The sequence below is a fragment of the Necator americanus genome, chromosome V (genome assembly GCF_031761385.1).
Source record: "Necator americanus strain Aroian chromosome V, whole genome shotgun sequence".
In the NCBI taxonomy this organism is placed as follows: domain Eukaryota; kingdom Metazoa; phylum Nematoda; class Chromadorea; order Rhabditida; family Ancylostomatidae; genus Necator; species Necator americanus.
Window position 1 is genome coordinate 12,636,515 of NC_087375.1, and position 16,127 is coordinate 12,652,641.

General features: G+C 41.1%; 3 protein-coding genes across 4 annotated transcripts; 1 reads left to right on the top strand and 2 right to left on the bottom strand.

The window, feature by feature from the left end:
• Positions 1-245: 245 nt before the first annotated feature.
• Positions 246-2,898, bottom strand: RB195_013671 (uncharacterized protein; the record flags this gene model as incomplete). The annotated part of the gene is made up of 4 exons (XM_064203604.1): positions 246-256; positions 413-485; positions 2,338-2,735; positions 2,844-2,898. 4 exons carry the CDS (start codon positions 2,896-2,898, stop codon positions 246-248), a joined length of 537 nt encoding a protein of 178 aa, XP_064059485.1.
• On the bottom strand, positions 253-14,278 carry RB195_013672 (uncharacterized protein; the record flags this gene model as incomplete). 2 transcript variants are annotated; one of them, XM_064203606.1, is made up of 17 exons in its annotated part: positions 253-256; positions 4,277-4,357; positions 4,387-4,427; positions 4,480-4,635; positions 4,697-4,765; positions 8,136-8,259; positions 11,060-11,180; positions 11,491-11,563; positions 11,872-12,016; positions 12,100-12,242; positions 12,500-12,594; positions 12,794-12,899; positions 12,975-13,081; positions 13,154-13,271; positions 13,773-13,877; positions 13,952-14,091; positions 14,197-14,278. In XM_064203606.1, the coding sequence occupies 17 exons, from the start codon at positions 14,276-14,278 to the stop codon at positions 253-255; spliced, it is 1,710 nt and encodes a 569-aa protein (XP_064059486.1). The 2 variants fall into 2 exon arrangements, with proteins under 2 accessions (XP_064059486.1, XP_064059487.1); XM_064203605.1 differs by lacking the exon at positions 253-256 and having other exon boundaries at positions 4,332-4,427.
• An 842-nt stretch (positions 14,279-15,120) lies between these two features.
• On the top strand, positions 15,121-16,121 carry RB195_013673 (uncharacterized protein; the record flags this gene model as incomplete). Its single annotated transcript, XM_064203607.1, has 4 exons — positions 15,121-15,239; positions 15,711-15,825; positions 15,933-16,020; positions 16,075-16,121. 4 exons carry the CDS (start codon positions 15,121-15,123, stop codon positions 16,119-16,121), a joined length of 369 nt encoding a protein of 122 aa, XP_064059488.1.
• Between the last annotated feature and the right edge of the window lie 6 nt (positions 16,122-16,127).

Genomic DNA, 16,127 nt, shown 5'->3' on the forward strand with positions numbered 1-16,127 from the left:
CTACATTGAAAAAATCGTTATCAAAAATGGAGTGACAAAAGCATAAAAATTGCTATAACAAACAGTGAAAGGATGTCCAAGAAAAGACACAAGAAGATACCTCGATTAGTACAAAAAGAAAACATAATATGATCAATAAAAATATTTTCCTAAACGAAAAGAATTTTCTAATAAATCGTTCGACTGCTTTCCATAAAAACTGGAGACGAGTGACCCAAACTTGAACACCTGAGTGCTGAACTTTTCTACAGTTCACCTAAAAACAATTTATAAGACGAAAAACAAAAAAGTTCAGAATTCCAGCTAAAAATTAAGCCCTGACACATACGAACCCCTTCCACTAAGCTTTTTTTATGAGAACAAGCGGACAGATGAACAGGAAAACAATAAAACATCAATTTGAAAAACAGACATTTTTCCACCGATGAGAAAAGTGTCACTGTTGTGCTGGGGACAGTAACATCTTCAGAAAAGAAACTGATTACCTGTGAAGGACTAGCATAACATACAGAGTCAGGATAAAATGTGTTGTACAACGACGATCAGAAGCGTTTTCAGTGAAGGTGTGCCTTGGACTTCATGCAACTACGCGAAAAACTCTCGCACTTCCTTTCTTTTTGCTTTTCATGCTTTGTTCACTATTTTTTCGTATATATGTGCTGCTTGGATGGGCCCACGTAGTCTTATCACGTCAAAGTCCTTTTCCACTATTTCTATAGGTTGTTTCGCCTCTTACGAAGCATCTTCGTTTGCACGGATTAAATTTTTGGTGCATATTTTAATACCAGCCTGAACGTCCGGCTAAAGCCTTTTTGTGGTGTTCGCTTCGCTCGCCTTCGCTGATAAATGAAAATTAATAGTAGTGAACTCAACCTAACTCAAACTTTAGAAAAGAAAAATCTTTAAAAAAAAGTCGAAAAATTCTATTTTCCCCATCCAAACTCCTGCAAAAACAATGGTATGACTGTAACAATGACAATGACAGTGACAATTGAAAAAGCGACAATTTTCGATTCATCCAGGAATAACATCCGGCAGAGGAAGAGTCAAATTTTTGCAAGAGTTAGAAACTTGAAACAACTTCTAAAAGATGGACAATACATTACACCGTAGTTTTCAGGAGTTTAAAAGTGGATTTAATAGAGCTAAATTATCAAAAAAAAAGCTCAGATTCTGTGCACATTGCTAAGTCTGGGAGATCGCAAACAACTTCGTCATAAGAGGACCAAAAGGAAAAAAACCTTCTTTTTCAAAGAAGAAGGCTTGCACTTAAAGCAGTTATGTCGCTGTTTTCCCCAAGTCCTAGTCTTTTTAGAATTTTGATGGGACAAAATTTAACATTTTCCGACTTTTTTGCATTTGTACCATATAATTTTTGAGGGAATCAGACAGTTCGTGAAGGGAAAATTTTGCACATTTTCTTAGCTTCTCTATTCAAGTACATGGGTGATTTTTTAAAGCGCTGTCCGATTCTCCTGGGATAGCAAAACTTGCCAAATCTCAATTTTCGCTAGCGAGCCGAAAAATGTGTGGTCTTGGAAAAAAATTCAATAACTCAGAGTAACATAGTGCACAGTATATGATATTCCAGTATGTTGTAGCCGAATATTTTCTCTGTGAAGCCAAAGATTTTTTCATGTGCTACATCATTCGATTTCTTGGGCCTCGCATTTTTCCAAATTTTTGGTTCAATAAGTGTGGGAAAAAAGCCATCCTTCCATTGAAATTCCAAAAATACTAGCAGGTGAGGAAAAATACGACATGACTGTCTTTAGGGCAAACCTTCTTCTCTGAAGGACTACCTAAGATTTTTCTTTTGGTCCTCTTAAGATGAAGTTATTGGCGATCTTCCAGACTTAACAATGCGCAGAGAATCTGAGCTTTTTTGATAATCATTGGGGCACAAATAAGTTTTGAGGGGTTTTTAACTTTGATGCTTTGACGGAAGCTGATGCAATGTATTTTATTCGAATATTTGTCTACAGTTAGCTATGACTTTTCTTCATCTTTCAGGCCGCATTTAGGTTCCGAGTTTTTGGCATCTTCGTAAGAAGTAAAGTGCAGCTCAGCCAGGCCATTGGTCATCAACCGGAACAAGTGGTAGTCAGAAGAAGGAGCAATGTCTGGTGAACACAGCTGGCAGGATAGGACATCCTATTGAAGTGCCTCCATAGTATCCTCGACGATTTTTGCTATATATGGCCGATTATTGTCGTGCTGTAATATCACTTTGTCATGCCTTTTGGCATATTATGGACGTTTGAGCTTTAACGCTCGGGTTAATTGTATGTGTTGCTGCTAACGTTTGTCAATGATGGTTTCGTCAGATTGGAATACCTCATGGCAGATCACTCCGAGCTGGTCCCACCACATCCACACCATCAACTTCTTGCCATGAATATTCAGTATGGCCATTGAAATTGATGCATGGCTGGGCTGACCCCAGAATTTCCTGCGCTTTGGGTTGTCGGTGTGTATCCATTTTTCGTCATCTGTCAAGATTCGATGCAAAGAAACCCTTTCGATTTTGCCTTTGGAGCATTTGTTCGCACGTGACGAAACGGCGTTCGACGTTTCGTGGCTGGAGTTCAACGATACCCAACTTTCTTGTTGTTGCACCAAACCCAAGACCTTGAGAAAGCCTGAAATTGCCTGCTGATTCATTCCCAAGGTTTCAGCGTGCTCCTCTTGAGTTTGACCTGAATCTTGGTCTAATAACGGCTCCATCTCAGCGCCTTTAAACTACAAAATTTAAACTTAACTTTAAACAAGTTACAGGCTCCCTTTCTGTTTTATGTCGCTAGTGTCTAAATCACCTTTAAAAGTCCGGAATCGCTACTCACATGTTTTCTTGATGAAGCATATTCCTATATTCTTCACACAGAAATTGATGTCCATCAGCTGTATTTTCTCCGAATTAAAAAAAAGCAGCGTTTCCCGCAAATTGTGTTTTGCTTGCACAAACGTTGACATTTTTAGAGCAGAAGAAAAGTAGATTATTTACACTTCAGCAAACATGCATACACTGATTTTTTGAGGGAAATGATGACGGCTTAACATGAATATAGCTACGAGATGGTCCGATGCGATTTAAAGCTAGTTACGCCATCTTTTCTAAATCCCTCAAAACATATTTGTAAAAGTGGATAAAGGATAAAGTGTCTGGCGTTAATCAATCCGCTTGGGATGCGTCCCACGTTCACTTCAATTCAGAATCCTTCTAGGTTGACGAAGGTGTAACTGGATTATGGAATGATTTGCGGTGGTTAGCCGATGTCTCAAAGTCAGTGTTTTTATTCTCCTAGACAAGTCGGGCACCAATTTATCGACCTCGGAGGGATGAAAGGCATGGTGAGCACCAGGACGGATAAACTTATTTACACTCCCAATAAATTCCATCACATCCACTTTTAGACTTATAAAAACTACTTACAATTGAACTCTCCATCTTCTAGGTGAAGTTCCAAGTTTCTAACTCTCTTGCAAAAATTTGCCTCAGTGGGGTGTCTAACTTGGGTCGTCCCACTGTTATACTGTCACCTCATACATTTTCAAAAAAAAAAATGTTAGAGCTTCCATATTGTCCCGCTCCTGAAACCAAAGATAATGGTTTCTTTTTATGTAACCATTGATGCTATTTATTGTTTTATATTGTTGTTATTTATTGATTATTGCACTGTTTATTTTATTTTTACTAGTTATCATCTTATCCTTCATTCACTACTGACCGCCGCACACTCCCTTACGACTGCCTTCCCTTGAAACCCCTCTTTTCTGTTAAATGTCCACCCGACTGGTCTCACCCTCACTACGGCACTCAATACTTTGCGCAGTCGCATCTTGTGAAGCTACTTTTTCCAGCATTTGAATTTGTTTTCGTCAATTGTTGTCGGGCTGTGGAGCTCAGCGATGATCCGCATTAGTTCGAATAGAGTGGCTCATGCAGTTGCAGCGCTTGTTTTTACTAGACTTTATATGCTGCTCATTTCTTCACATTTACTACGCTCTACTGATTTCAGAATTAGATTCATGAGATAGGACATCATTAATGGCAATACTACGAATCTAAAGATGAGGCCAGCGAAGATATGGCTACTACATCTGTGCTAATGATGTATATGGCTCCGACAGGCCAGGCTGTAATAGAGACTTAAAAACGAAAGCTTAGTCACACAGGACAATCGTGTCCGGGACTCATCTGCTAACCTGAAGCACACATAAGTACAAACGAATTACGAGTGTCTTCTAGGTTTGTAGATTTCATCAAATGACTTACCTGTCACAAAAAATCAAATTCACAGGCAGGAATGGTATCCAATTCTTGTTGGCATTTAAGGACGTAGGCGCCGCCCTTCGACTTCAATATGGCACCATCGAGGCTTGGACCGATATTTTGAACAGCAGACATTGAAAAAATATTTCGATAACTAGAATAATCGGTAGGTAGCACAGCAGGGAATCATTTCACAAAATAATTACCAATTCCTCATAATCCTGTGGGTATCCTGAGGTGACAACTAAGGTAATTTTCCGCAAATGTTCATAATTTCCGCTGTTGATGATAGATCGCAACAATACCGCACTTGTAGGACACGAACAATAAAAAAATTCGAGCCCACGGAGAAGCGAAATCGCCTGCAAACTTTGCCAACAGTCCACCATGCAGGAATGAAAACAGCAATAAAACTATTCCCACCTGTAAAATGCCACGAGAAGAGATCCTAGGAAGTTTGACTAATTTGAGATCTCGGAGCGAACTTAGCCGCTAAACATTTAGATCAATACGGATTTCGCTCAAAGGTAAAAGAAAGCATGCGCAATTCGAAAGGCAGCGTAACATGAAACTGACGATATTAGCAACACACCACAAAAAGATAGGATTAGGGGTGAGATCACGAGTATGAGTGCGACCACGCTCATTTCCTCCTAACTGTCGTGAAAATTAGCGTCTACGGGGCACCTAAAAGCGGGCGCCATGCATGCGTGAGCACGCAAACGCGCCGCGTCTGCGAACAAACTGAGCACCAATTGACTATTGATCCTGCCTCCTACGTTCCCTGACAGACAAGCGCGTATGTCTGCGCACGCGTACGTGTTCATGTATGTTTATCTTCTTGTCCGAAGATCCCAACATCGTCAATTTCGGGTTATGCTGTCTTCAAACACTCAGTCAAAAAAGTCACCGAAAAACAGTTTCTCTAGTTATGTGAGAAAAACACTTCAGAAAGTCACCAAGTAGGTATTCGAATAATTTCGAAAACCTTCAATATGTGCTCAAAGGAAATCAGCTTTGTAATCGTTCCGTCTGTGTCTCCATTCGTTATTCGTACTAACGCTGTACGCAGAATCAAGTTGGAGAGTCAATCTCAGGCCCTAGCACAGACTAAAACCTATGGATAATCGCGGACCAAAAGCACCTGCACCGAGACGCAGGTGGATTCAGGGGACGGACTGTTTTTTTCTGCTGTGCCAGGACAGACTCATAACATCCTTGTAACCCGCACGTCGGTCCGCCAAAAAGCCTGCATTCAAGTGACTGGGAGCTGCATAGGAAGCGGTTTGGAGTCGTCAACAAACAATCTCCACCTGTCCACTACATGAGAACGCAACGTCTCCCAAAAACTCATGGGACTAGAAGCCCGCAACCTGCCCATGGGTTTCAAAACAATATGCATATCACAGTAATAAGAAAGAGTCTCCTTATTCCGGAGGAAAGTCTGGTACGGTAGCGCCAGGAAAGACATGTCTAAAAATGATATCATAACATTGTCAAGATATATGTCCAGTGTTTTATTTTTACGATTGAATAAAGACAATTTTTATAGTACGATTGAATAGAAAAGACGTCATGTAGGTTACTGAAACGGAGTAGGGCTAGGATGACGATCTGTACTTATAGTGCCCGTACACTTGCCCGTACACTTACTTGAAACGGCCTTTGAAGATCTGATGATACAAGCCAGGATGTTTAATTACGAACTTCCAACCAACGAACAACTTACAACCGGAGTCGGAGGTGTACAGATGAGAAGATGTGATCCAACGCCGCCTTTGACAATTTTCGTCACTTACGCTCCAACATCAAGCTACGAGGAGAAAGTCGAAGATTTCTGTATGGACTTGGAGAAGTTCTACAGAGACGATCATATCTCCTACATGGTCATAATTGGTGATTTCAACGCCAAAATTGGCCCCAGAGTTTCGGAGTTTATCATGACGACTAAGACCATCAATAGGAACTTGCAATTCCAGGAGCCCTCCTTTCTACGCTGGAAATGGGAGTCACCCGATGGAGGGTATCATAATGAAACTGACCAGATCATCGTCAGTAAAAGGTTTTGTCCGACGGATGTAGCTGTCGTACCAAAGTTTTACAGGGGATCGGACCTCCACCTTCTGCGAGGAAGATTTTCTTTCACACGGTGAAGATAAGAGCCATGCAGTTAATAAGGCGAACTCCCAGAACTATCATTAGTGGATCTTTTCGCTACGCTAGTCGGCTCTTAGCAAGACTCCGCAATGAAATCGACCATCGCATCAAGCATCGACCGGCTTGTTGAACATCTTTACGACTGCACGAGGAGTGTTCAATGTTCTAAAACCACCAAGACTGTTTAGAAACTCATTGAGGTAGCGCAAGAGCACAAAATTCTTATGTCTCTCACCTTTGTCGACTCAAAGAAGGCTCGGATGAGAAGGAAACGGTCTTGGAAGCTGCGGACAACCAAAGGTGTCCCTACTCAGTACATAAAGGTAATTCAGTTGCACAGTAACTTCACGACAAGAATTCCACCAGTCTACAAGAATATCATCATTGACGGATGTTATTTGATGGAGAGGGGTCCGACAGGATGATACAATCTCACCTAAAATATTCATGCCCACTTTCGAGAACGCAAAAGGTGGAATGGGACGACGTCTTAGTGAAGGTTGATGGCTGGCATTCACATCATCTTTGTTTCGCTGATGACATCGTTCTAATAACATCAACCATCAACCAGGCGGAACGGATGCTGGGAGAGTTTGATGAAACACGTGAAAAGATGAAACACGGTCTTAAGCTGAACCAAAACAAGATGATATTTATGAGGAACGGATCGGTTTCGGATGCCCCACTCATGCTCAACGAAACTAATATATCCGAATGCAGTAGCTATGTTTATCTAGGTCGGGAAATAAACATGAAGAACGACCTGACTTCCGAGCTGGGCAGAAGGAAACGAGCGGCTCGGAGAGCATACAAGAGCATCGAGGATGAGTGAAGAGGACTAAGAACATCCGGCTCTGTGCTCACCTCTCCAACACCACCGTACTTCCTGCTTTGACTTACGCTTCAGAAACGTGAAAGCGGGAGGAAAATGCGACCAGCGTCATAGAACGCGGAAATTGTAATGTTAGGGTGAAAGAAGGGATTCGAAGTTCACTCCTACGTCACCGATCGAAGATCATAAATGATGCCGCATATGCCAACGAAAGTAAGATTAGGTGAGCCGGACACGTGATGCGCTTCAACCACAACCTTTGGACCAGAGCCGTGAGCGACTGGATTCTAAGCGATATTAAGCGCACTACAGGAAGACCGCCGACCCGATGACACAGACTTCTTCACGAAGTGCTTAAAAGAAAAATTCAGTGTTCTTCGTGTCCTACGTAAAAGGAGAAACCATTTTGCGACTCTGGCTCGCGATTAGGACAAATGGAAGGATTACTGGATCCCGCTCGACCATTTCGGAGAGAACGGAAGTCAAGGTGATCAAGGTGATACTGACTATCTCAGTATAGCTCAGCAGCGTATTCTATGCGCACAGCACCTTACCTCTCTCTCATCAGCACAAAATATGCTACACGTCCTTTTTCCAATATAAAGATCCACAATGCGTCCCACAACTTTGGCGGGGGACGGTCGTTAGGTGTACCCGCAGATGCACTGCGCTGCGTTTGCCTTATGCCCCGCCCATCACTTGATGCAGACGCTTTTAACTGCTGCGCTGCATAATTAATGATCGCCGGGTACCTAAAGATACGCACCCCAAACTTTTCGTACATTTGAATTCCGTGATTTGTTAGTGCTGGCAGAAGGAGATTTTTGAATTCGAATCCAAGAGGAAAGATGACTTTTTCAGAAAAAAAAGCACCTCACAAGTGTCTACTAAATTCATGTCTATTATGGAGAGATGTTTGAGGCTGAGTGATTGAACTTGACGCGGAATGCCAGAAAGCAATGTCGCCATTTCATCAGGATTGCATTCCACAATGTTACTGGAAAAAGATCTGATTAATCAGAAATCACAAGCAGTACTAAGTGGTATAATCATCGAGTTAAAGGCAGCTGTACATGGCAGAACTGACAAAACTGGGATACCAAAGCGAATAGATGGTGGTGGAGGTGTAGTTCATGAGTATAAGCATGACCACGTTGAACTCCTCTCAGTAATACAGAAGAAGGCATGAGGAAGTGCTATGGTTGGGCCCCTGTTTCTAACGATGCAAAATGTGAACGATCGCGGACAATACGCAACGCGTGAGCGATTTTGCTTCTAAAACAGCTTCTGTTGCTCATTTGGGTTGTATCGACTGCGTCACGGATGTTCGACGATGACACTGCTGCCGCGTTCTATCGCGCAATATATTTGAGAACAAGGTTGAGAAGGCGAAAGCACACAGAGCTAATATATACACTTTTCCTGAATTGTGGTGAGAACTGAGTGTGATATTTCTTATATTCTTGAACTACACCACTACCAACCAATATCTACTCGTGTTGAGATCCCTAGATAGCAAATTTCATGGTATGCTGCCTTTAATTGTCATCATGCGAGCGTTACATAGTAACCTTCTATACATTCTGGTAACGCTTTGGAACATTCAAAAAAAATTTGAGGATTTGAGAAGCGATTATAGACTCACCTAAATCCAAAGCCTCATCTAAAGTGTAAGACGTTGTTAACCTTGTAGTGATGCTCTACTTTTCAAAGACATGAATAGCAAAGCTTGCCTGTGATATATAAGAGATATGACAAGCATTGCATAAAAGTCGATGACGCACCGTCTCTAAGACACAAGCCGCGCACGGGACGTTGTATCGCTACCCGCAGCCGTTGGCGCGCTACCTCTGAGACGCAACTCGTATTTGGGATGCTACGCCACTCACCGCAGCAGTTAGTGCACCGTGTCTGTGACTTTTCGTTTCCTCCTGATCCAGAAATAGCTGGCGTGACTGCAATGACTGTCTTCAGAACTGGTTCTATTCTCGTCTTGTGTCGGTTCTTGCATTCCGCCTCCTCGAGGTATCTGATCCTGTTCGGCTCGGTTTTTCCTTTTTTATCTTCTTTTGTCATCTGCATAACTGAAGGGAACTTCATCTATCGTCTAACAAATAGGAGTGCATGTTAAAGATAGGGGTTTGAAGACGTCTCTAGATTTTAATCTCTTATCTTGAGTAATGCACTCCATTTGTATCTATAAAGAGAGAATTGACACTTGAGCGTGTTCTGTAGAACGTATTTGCAGTAGTATTAATGGAACCTCAAGCGGGGTTCTTGAATGGGACAGACTATGCAAGCGATATTTTTGTTGCGATATTCCATAAAGCAAAATCCACTCATCTCACAAATCTAGGAGACTGAAAAACCTCGGGCACCGTATACCTACTTATCAAATGTCTACTCTTGGATAAGATACAACGGCCAAAGGTATGTTCCCAGCTTATTTCTCACAGCAGGTTGCGTTGCCTCCAATCGATGTTTACTTAGCAAGGAAAGACAAAGCTTTCGAGCAGAACTCAAACTGAACACAGATGTCTTCTGCTGTAATCTTGTTACTGGAATGGAAAAAACCGAAAGAAGGTGAAATTTGACTTTTCACTTTTCTTAGTCTTAACTCTTGCAACTAAATAAAGTGCTACCGTCATACAATATGAAAAGATACTGAACGATCATAAAATATCGTTGCAGGTTTACGATTTTGCATTTCTAAAAGATTTTCGAATGAAAAAAAAACGCTTGTGGTATTTGTACAGTGCATGGACATGCACGTCTCCTACGTACTCAAGAAGGTGAACTAAATGAGATCGCGCACAAGTCCTACTATCTTTCGCTTCACCTCATGTTCGATGCCACATGCGGCGCTTAGCGCAGGTTGGGGATTGGTTAGCAACGACTTTCATACTTACCCAACCGGATAGTGAGTACCTGGCTGTGGGGCTGATACTATCGCATGAAGCGAATGCCCGCATCTTTGCCGAGTTGCGCCATTTTCAAGGATAGCTCTGCTCAACCTCACTATTTCACATCCTGCGCAACCTGATGTCTCGCCTAAACTGCCTAATTGCTGGTTCTGGTGTTAGATATTGACGCTTTCCAAGTGTCATACACAGGTAAGGTATATTCACTTACGCGCTAAGGTCTTCATTGTGGCATGCTCTAGGAAAGAAAGGATGTACTGCCCAAGCGGCTTCCTTTTCATGCAGTCTATTTTCACCATCATTGCGAACGGTACTGTCCAAGTCTCCAATCCTAACTAACATCATGATAGGACGAATGGCGGACAGGCAGACTCGCAGCTTGACTTCGTGTGCGATTTGAAGAGACCCACATCTTCTCACACATACCAAGGACCTTCGATACAACGTTGGCAACAAGTTGAAGCTTTGTACTTTTCGCGAATATAATAACATCATCGGCGCACTCGAGATTGGTCAAGGGCCGTCCTTATGCTATGCTGATATCGGCAAGAAAATATTCAACTGTTCTTCGAACGATGTCATCGAGAGCGAATCTGAACAGGAGAGGTCCCACCATCACCCCTTGTCTTGCTCTTTTTAATCAAACGATGCTGTACATCCGGCTGGTGTTCGAAATGTAGCAGCTGCTCCTCCGTATGCATAAACCTCAACGAGAAAGAAGTCCAGCGCACCTTCTGAATGTCGCTAGCCGTCCTAAGTATTCAAACCTGTCGGCGATTTATATTATATGTTATATGGAATTCAAAATTTCAAAATATGATCTTGATGTTTACCTTCTACAGTTCCCCTTTCAAATCTGCAACTGGTGACACCAACCTTATAGTAATTGCTTTGAGTGATTCACAATGTAATAATCCGTTGTATAGCGCAATGGACATTTCATAGCTTCTCCAGTCACCACAGGAGATCTTTTGCAAAAGAGGAAGTTTCCAGAGGTCTAGAAGATGGATTTTCAAAATGCAAAATTATTGCACCTGTCAAGATGACTTCAAGAAAATGGACGGAAATTAAAAGAAGTCTAAAAAAAACACTGGTCAGAACAGAAGTTCATCCGATCCAATTAAATTCTTGAATTGTATGAGAGAAAAGTTCTATTTTAAAACAATGTTTCATGCCTTTTAGCAGTTACATACAAGAACATGTTTTCTCTAAACAATCTTGAATACGGAATGAAATATTAGAATAAGTGTAGTACTAACAATAGTAGAAAAAACCTCCGAAAATAACGAAACTGCTAAACAACCTACTACTGAGAATATGAGCCAAATCTTCCAGTTCTCGACGATTTGTTGGCTGAACCAAGAGTTGTAATTCAGATATCTGGAAATCAATCTATTACTATTATTTACTATTATTCCAGACAAATACAGTTCGGTCAAGACGCTTAATCACTCGTATGGTCAACATTTAAGATGCGCAGAAGACGGTGCCGTTTTAAACTAAACCCATGTGGGTGCGAGCATACCACCCTTCTGCTGTAACAGGCTGGTTTTAACCGAGGTTATGCGCTGCTTCCACGACACCAAAGTCCACTGTAGATTCAGAATGCTGAACGGTAACTAGGGATTTTTGACCGCACTGCATGTATCATCGTCGCAATACTAAAAAAGAAAAGGAACCAAACTAACATTACAAAGTTTCGGAAGTATTCGAAGAGCAAGGAAAAATCTGTCTCTTCTTTTGCTATGTGAACACAGTATGTCAATGCCGAGTTTGTGCGTGATGGCAGAAGATGTATCCAGAAACGATCTTATATCTTGCAATGTTAAACCACTGAAAAAAATAGAGAACTCAAACAAAAAAAAACAACAAACCAATCACATTTCTGTACAAAAAATAACCGAAGAAAAACCCACTGAACAGTCGATGTACTGAGCCGTATGTGAAAGTCATCCAATATCGTGTTTAGTTCCCGTATTCGATTGAGAAGCTCAACTCCAAGATTATGAATAGAAAATCCTTCCAGGTGTAGTACGCGTAAACTGGGTGACAGCAATAACTAAAAAGAATAAAGGATCACCTATCAAGCACCAATTTAAAGGCAGTGTTTTGATAATTCATAAAAGACAAAGCCGACGTTATCTGATCAAATGTTGAATTCTTTGTTGCTGTTAACTGGAACCTTCTTTTCCTTTTTTCCATATAAACCTAGAGTCCAGTTAGAGCATAGACTAGTAATATAGTAAGAAAGCACTCCTTTTTGAAAACCGTAGCGGACGAATCCAGGAAGTTTGAAGTACTGTTTAAAAGACTTACCGTGAACTCTCTCATTAACCTGCTGGAGTCAAACCAAATGCTATCCAACATGAGCTCGCTGATACGCAGAGGCAAGGAACATGCATGGGAACTCACTGCAAATTGTGGAAGCTAAAAAGAAAATGAAAACGAAAAAGGACTGAACTATTCAGTCAAAGGGGAAAATTGTAATATGCTACCGAAGATTGTCTTTGATAAAAAAAAAGTGAGAAAGTTTAGCACGACATTTGTGATTGAATCAAACTGATTCTCCACGTCATGCTGCGGAAAAAAAAAATATTTAAAATGAGTTACGATATGCAACAGCTCCGCCGTCAAAACCACAATGTGCAAATGAGATCGTTTTTAGATTTTTGAGCCTGTCGTTGATAAACCGTAACAAATCCGATGTCACAATCAGCTAAACAAAACGCTCATAAATCAAAAAAGGGGTTTTGCAAACTAGTGATACTCTGCAATAAAATACCTATTCTACCTGGTGATTTTGAACTCCTCTACTTCGGCTTTCCATATCGACACCTCCCAAGATAATGTTCCGTATTTCTAGTGCAAACCTCTCGGCCATTCCATATAACGTGTTTACTGAAATGAGCTCATAGTTTTTTTCCATGTTTTTCTTGGTTTTCGAAGAAAAAGGGACTGATTAGAACTCACTTAACTTCGGAGGCTGGGCTGTCTTACAGGTGGTTCCCTGTGTTCTACTTTCCATGGTAGTGGATGGTAATACGAACCAAACGTCACCAATTTCAACCGAGACGTAATCGTTAAAAGTCTGAAAATCTGAATACATGAGAAATGCGTATATTCACTGTACCTGTAGCGGCTCCTGAACATCATAATGATGAAAAGCGTTAAGTTTTCAATCAAGGATGTGCGAACAAAAGCTTATTAGATGTCAAATAACAATAAATGAGCACGCTTAGAGTGTCCAGTAGGTTGAAATTCTTGTTGGCAAAGCACGTGAACGGATTTACGGTCAAAGCGTAACCGAAATAAATAACTCCTAGCTTTGTCTTTTCCCCAAGTTCTGACGGAAGAGATGACACCGAAACGTTAACCACTAGTAAATGCCAATGACATTTTCCGCTTACAGCTAAACCATACAAATTCTAGAGTTGGTCCCCAGTTAACGGAATATAAAGGTGTGAGTAGTTGCGAATTAAAAAAGAATCATGCTAGGAATCCTTCAGTGACCAACAAAAGGAATGTCTGTACCGACAAAGCTTTCAACTCTACATGTACTTGATAGAAGCCGAAAGAAATTAGACATCACCTTATATGTTAGTGAGAGGGTATGACCTCCTGACCTAAACCTCCACATGGCCGTCCTGCTTATGTTCCGAAGTCTTGACGAACTTAGCTCTACATTCACTCTGTCCTAAAAAAAATTGAAAATCCGTATATCATGTCAAACGAAAAATGGAAAAGGAAATAGAAATAAACGTGACTTACGTTCATATTCGTTACGAAGCTTATGATATGACGCATAAGCAGATCATTATTGTATACCAAAGAAATGGCCCTTTCAGTGGCAGCGTCTTTGCGTTTCCGTTCGCAAATCGCTGCAGTTTCCATACGTTCAGCGAGTGCATCTGCAGGCGAATGATAACTTGTGTTGGCTCTGTCATCCTTTTCAAGAAAATAACTGTTGGTAAAACTACCTCACAAAGAAAGAACTCAAGACTTTTGCAACTCACCTTGATAGGAAAATTCAGCATGGACGAAGAGACAATTGATTTGAGGAATATCAGCAGTCCTCCTACTGGTGCCTTCGTTCATAAACACTGAAATGAAATTGATTCATGATGCGAGAAATGAATCCTTATTTTGGGAACTGAGCAGTCCGGGGGGGGGGGTCAACTCAGTGGCGTCCTTGTTTCTCGAAGAAAACAACTGAATCAATCGGGATACAAAGATCTAAGCATTAATCTTAAAGGATCTATGACATGTTCCACTAATTGAATCCTAACTGAACAATAGCCTGTACCGCATTAACTTCAACATGTCGAAGTCTGGGGATTTTAAAGCAGAGAAATAATAACTTTCGTCAACGCATGTGTTGTATGACGTATAAAACCTTTGAAATATCGGCAAAAATGTGCTGCTGTGACGTGAGGACAAAGCACTGTGTTACTACTAGCTAGCTCTCCGAGAGCTCATTGGAACCTATACGCAACGAATAAAAGTAGGCTATTAGGTAAAGATGAGAACGATGGATGCGGAGAAAGCTTCCAATGAATGTCACTATTTGGATACAAGAGTAGCCATCAACAAAGTCCTAGTATGACTCGGGAGAAAAACTCCATCCTCCGTGGATCACTAGTCTACTGTAGTAAGAGATATCATGTAAGTAGAACTCGTCCTTCATCCCCTGTTTACACTGAAAACCAATAACTATGCAATCCGATCCCACAGGACTCACAGAGAGAATCCCGCAAATGCAGCCACAAACGTCACCGACACTTCCCACTCTGCCGCGAAATTCGGAATGGAGCGCGCCAGTCGGCGATCGTTTCTATCGCAGCTCCTGTGTTGTCTCTTTGATCTTGTTTGTAGTTTGCTGCGTCCTACCTCATGCTTTTCTCCCGAATGAAAGAAAAATGCTGCTTCAGATTTCACTGATGTTCCGACGAGAGCCTTCACAAGAATATGACAATGGCCAGGATCACTTTATTGACGCCATTTCATCGCAAGTTGATCATCAAACTGTTAATAACATAATCGACACGCAAAGGAAAAGGTCTGTTCGACAGAAAGATTACCATTCTATTTAGATCTGTGTAGATAGTTCAAAGGTGTGCTTGCATGATATTATATCGGCACTCTTTCAAAGTCCCACCCTCTATTATTTCCTAGCAAATAACGAGATCCTTGTTGATTAATCACTTTTACTATTCTTGTCAATCGCCCTATTTTCACTCCTCCTTACCAAAATTTAAAGCCCTCGATTGCAGCGTAAAGCAAATAAATAAACAACGCAATCTCCTTCCTGTTTCGAATTCTTCCTATGTTTCCAGGCCTACTTAAAGCAATGAGGATTTAGCGAAATTGTGATGTTAAATCGCTAACATTATGAGGTTCCATTTTCACCGCTCATAGAAATAATAAATCATTCACAAACTGGTTTTAATTCGGAATTCCTACCAAGAAAATAAACAGATTCATACCTTTTCACTAATATTCGTTATCCTGCTAAAACAACACTTTTAAGTCTTCGGCGATTTGAGAAAACCAATGAAATGCTATCGAACTGCACTCAGCTGAGTGAACGACGCCTTGAAAGAGCACGGAAGGACGCAAGCGTACATAAGGAGACGATTATGCAGGTTGTACAGGCTGAATTGTTTGGCAAAGGAAGGTTGCGGGTGCTTTATTAAAGGAGGACCATTTCTGAAGGAATTCAATCCAAATAATCGAATATAAGCAATTTCAGATGAAAACAGACCTCGAGTTTATATTCAGGAAGATCCGACTTCTCAAAAGCAATCTATCAACAACATACCCACAAATATACACTGAAGGTAACATTACATCGCCTAGAGTGTTACAATCACATCACAAAATGAGCTTTTCAGTCGAAAAACAATGCAAATCGAGATTTTCCGAAGACAAAGACGAATGAATGTCG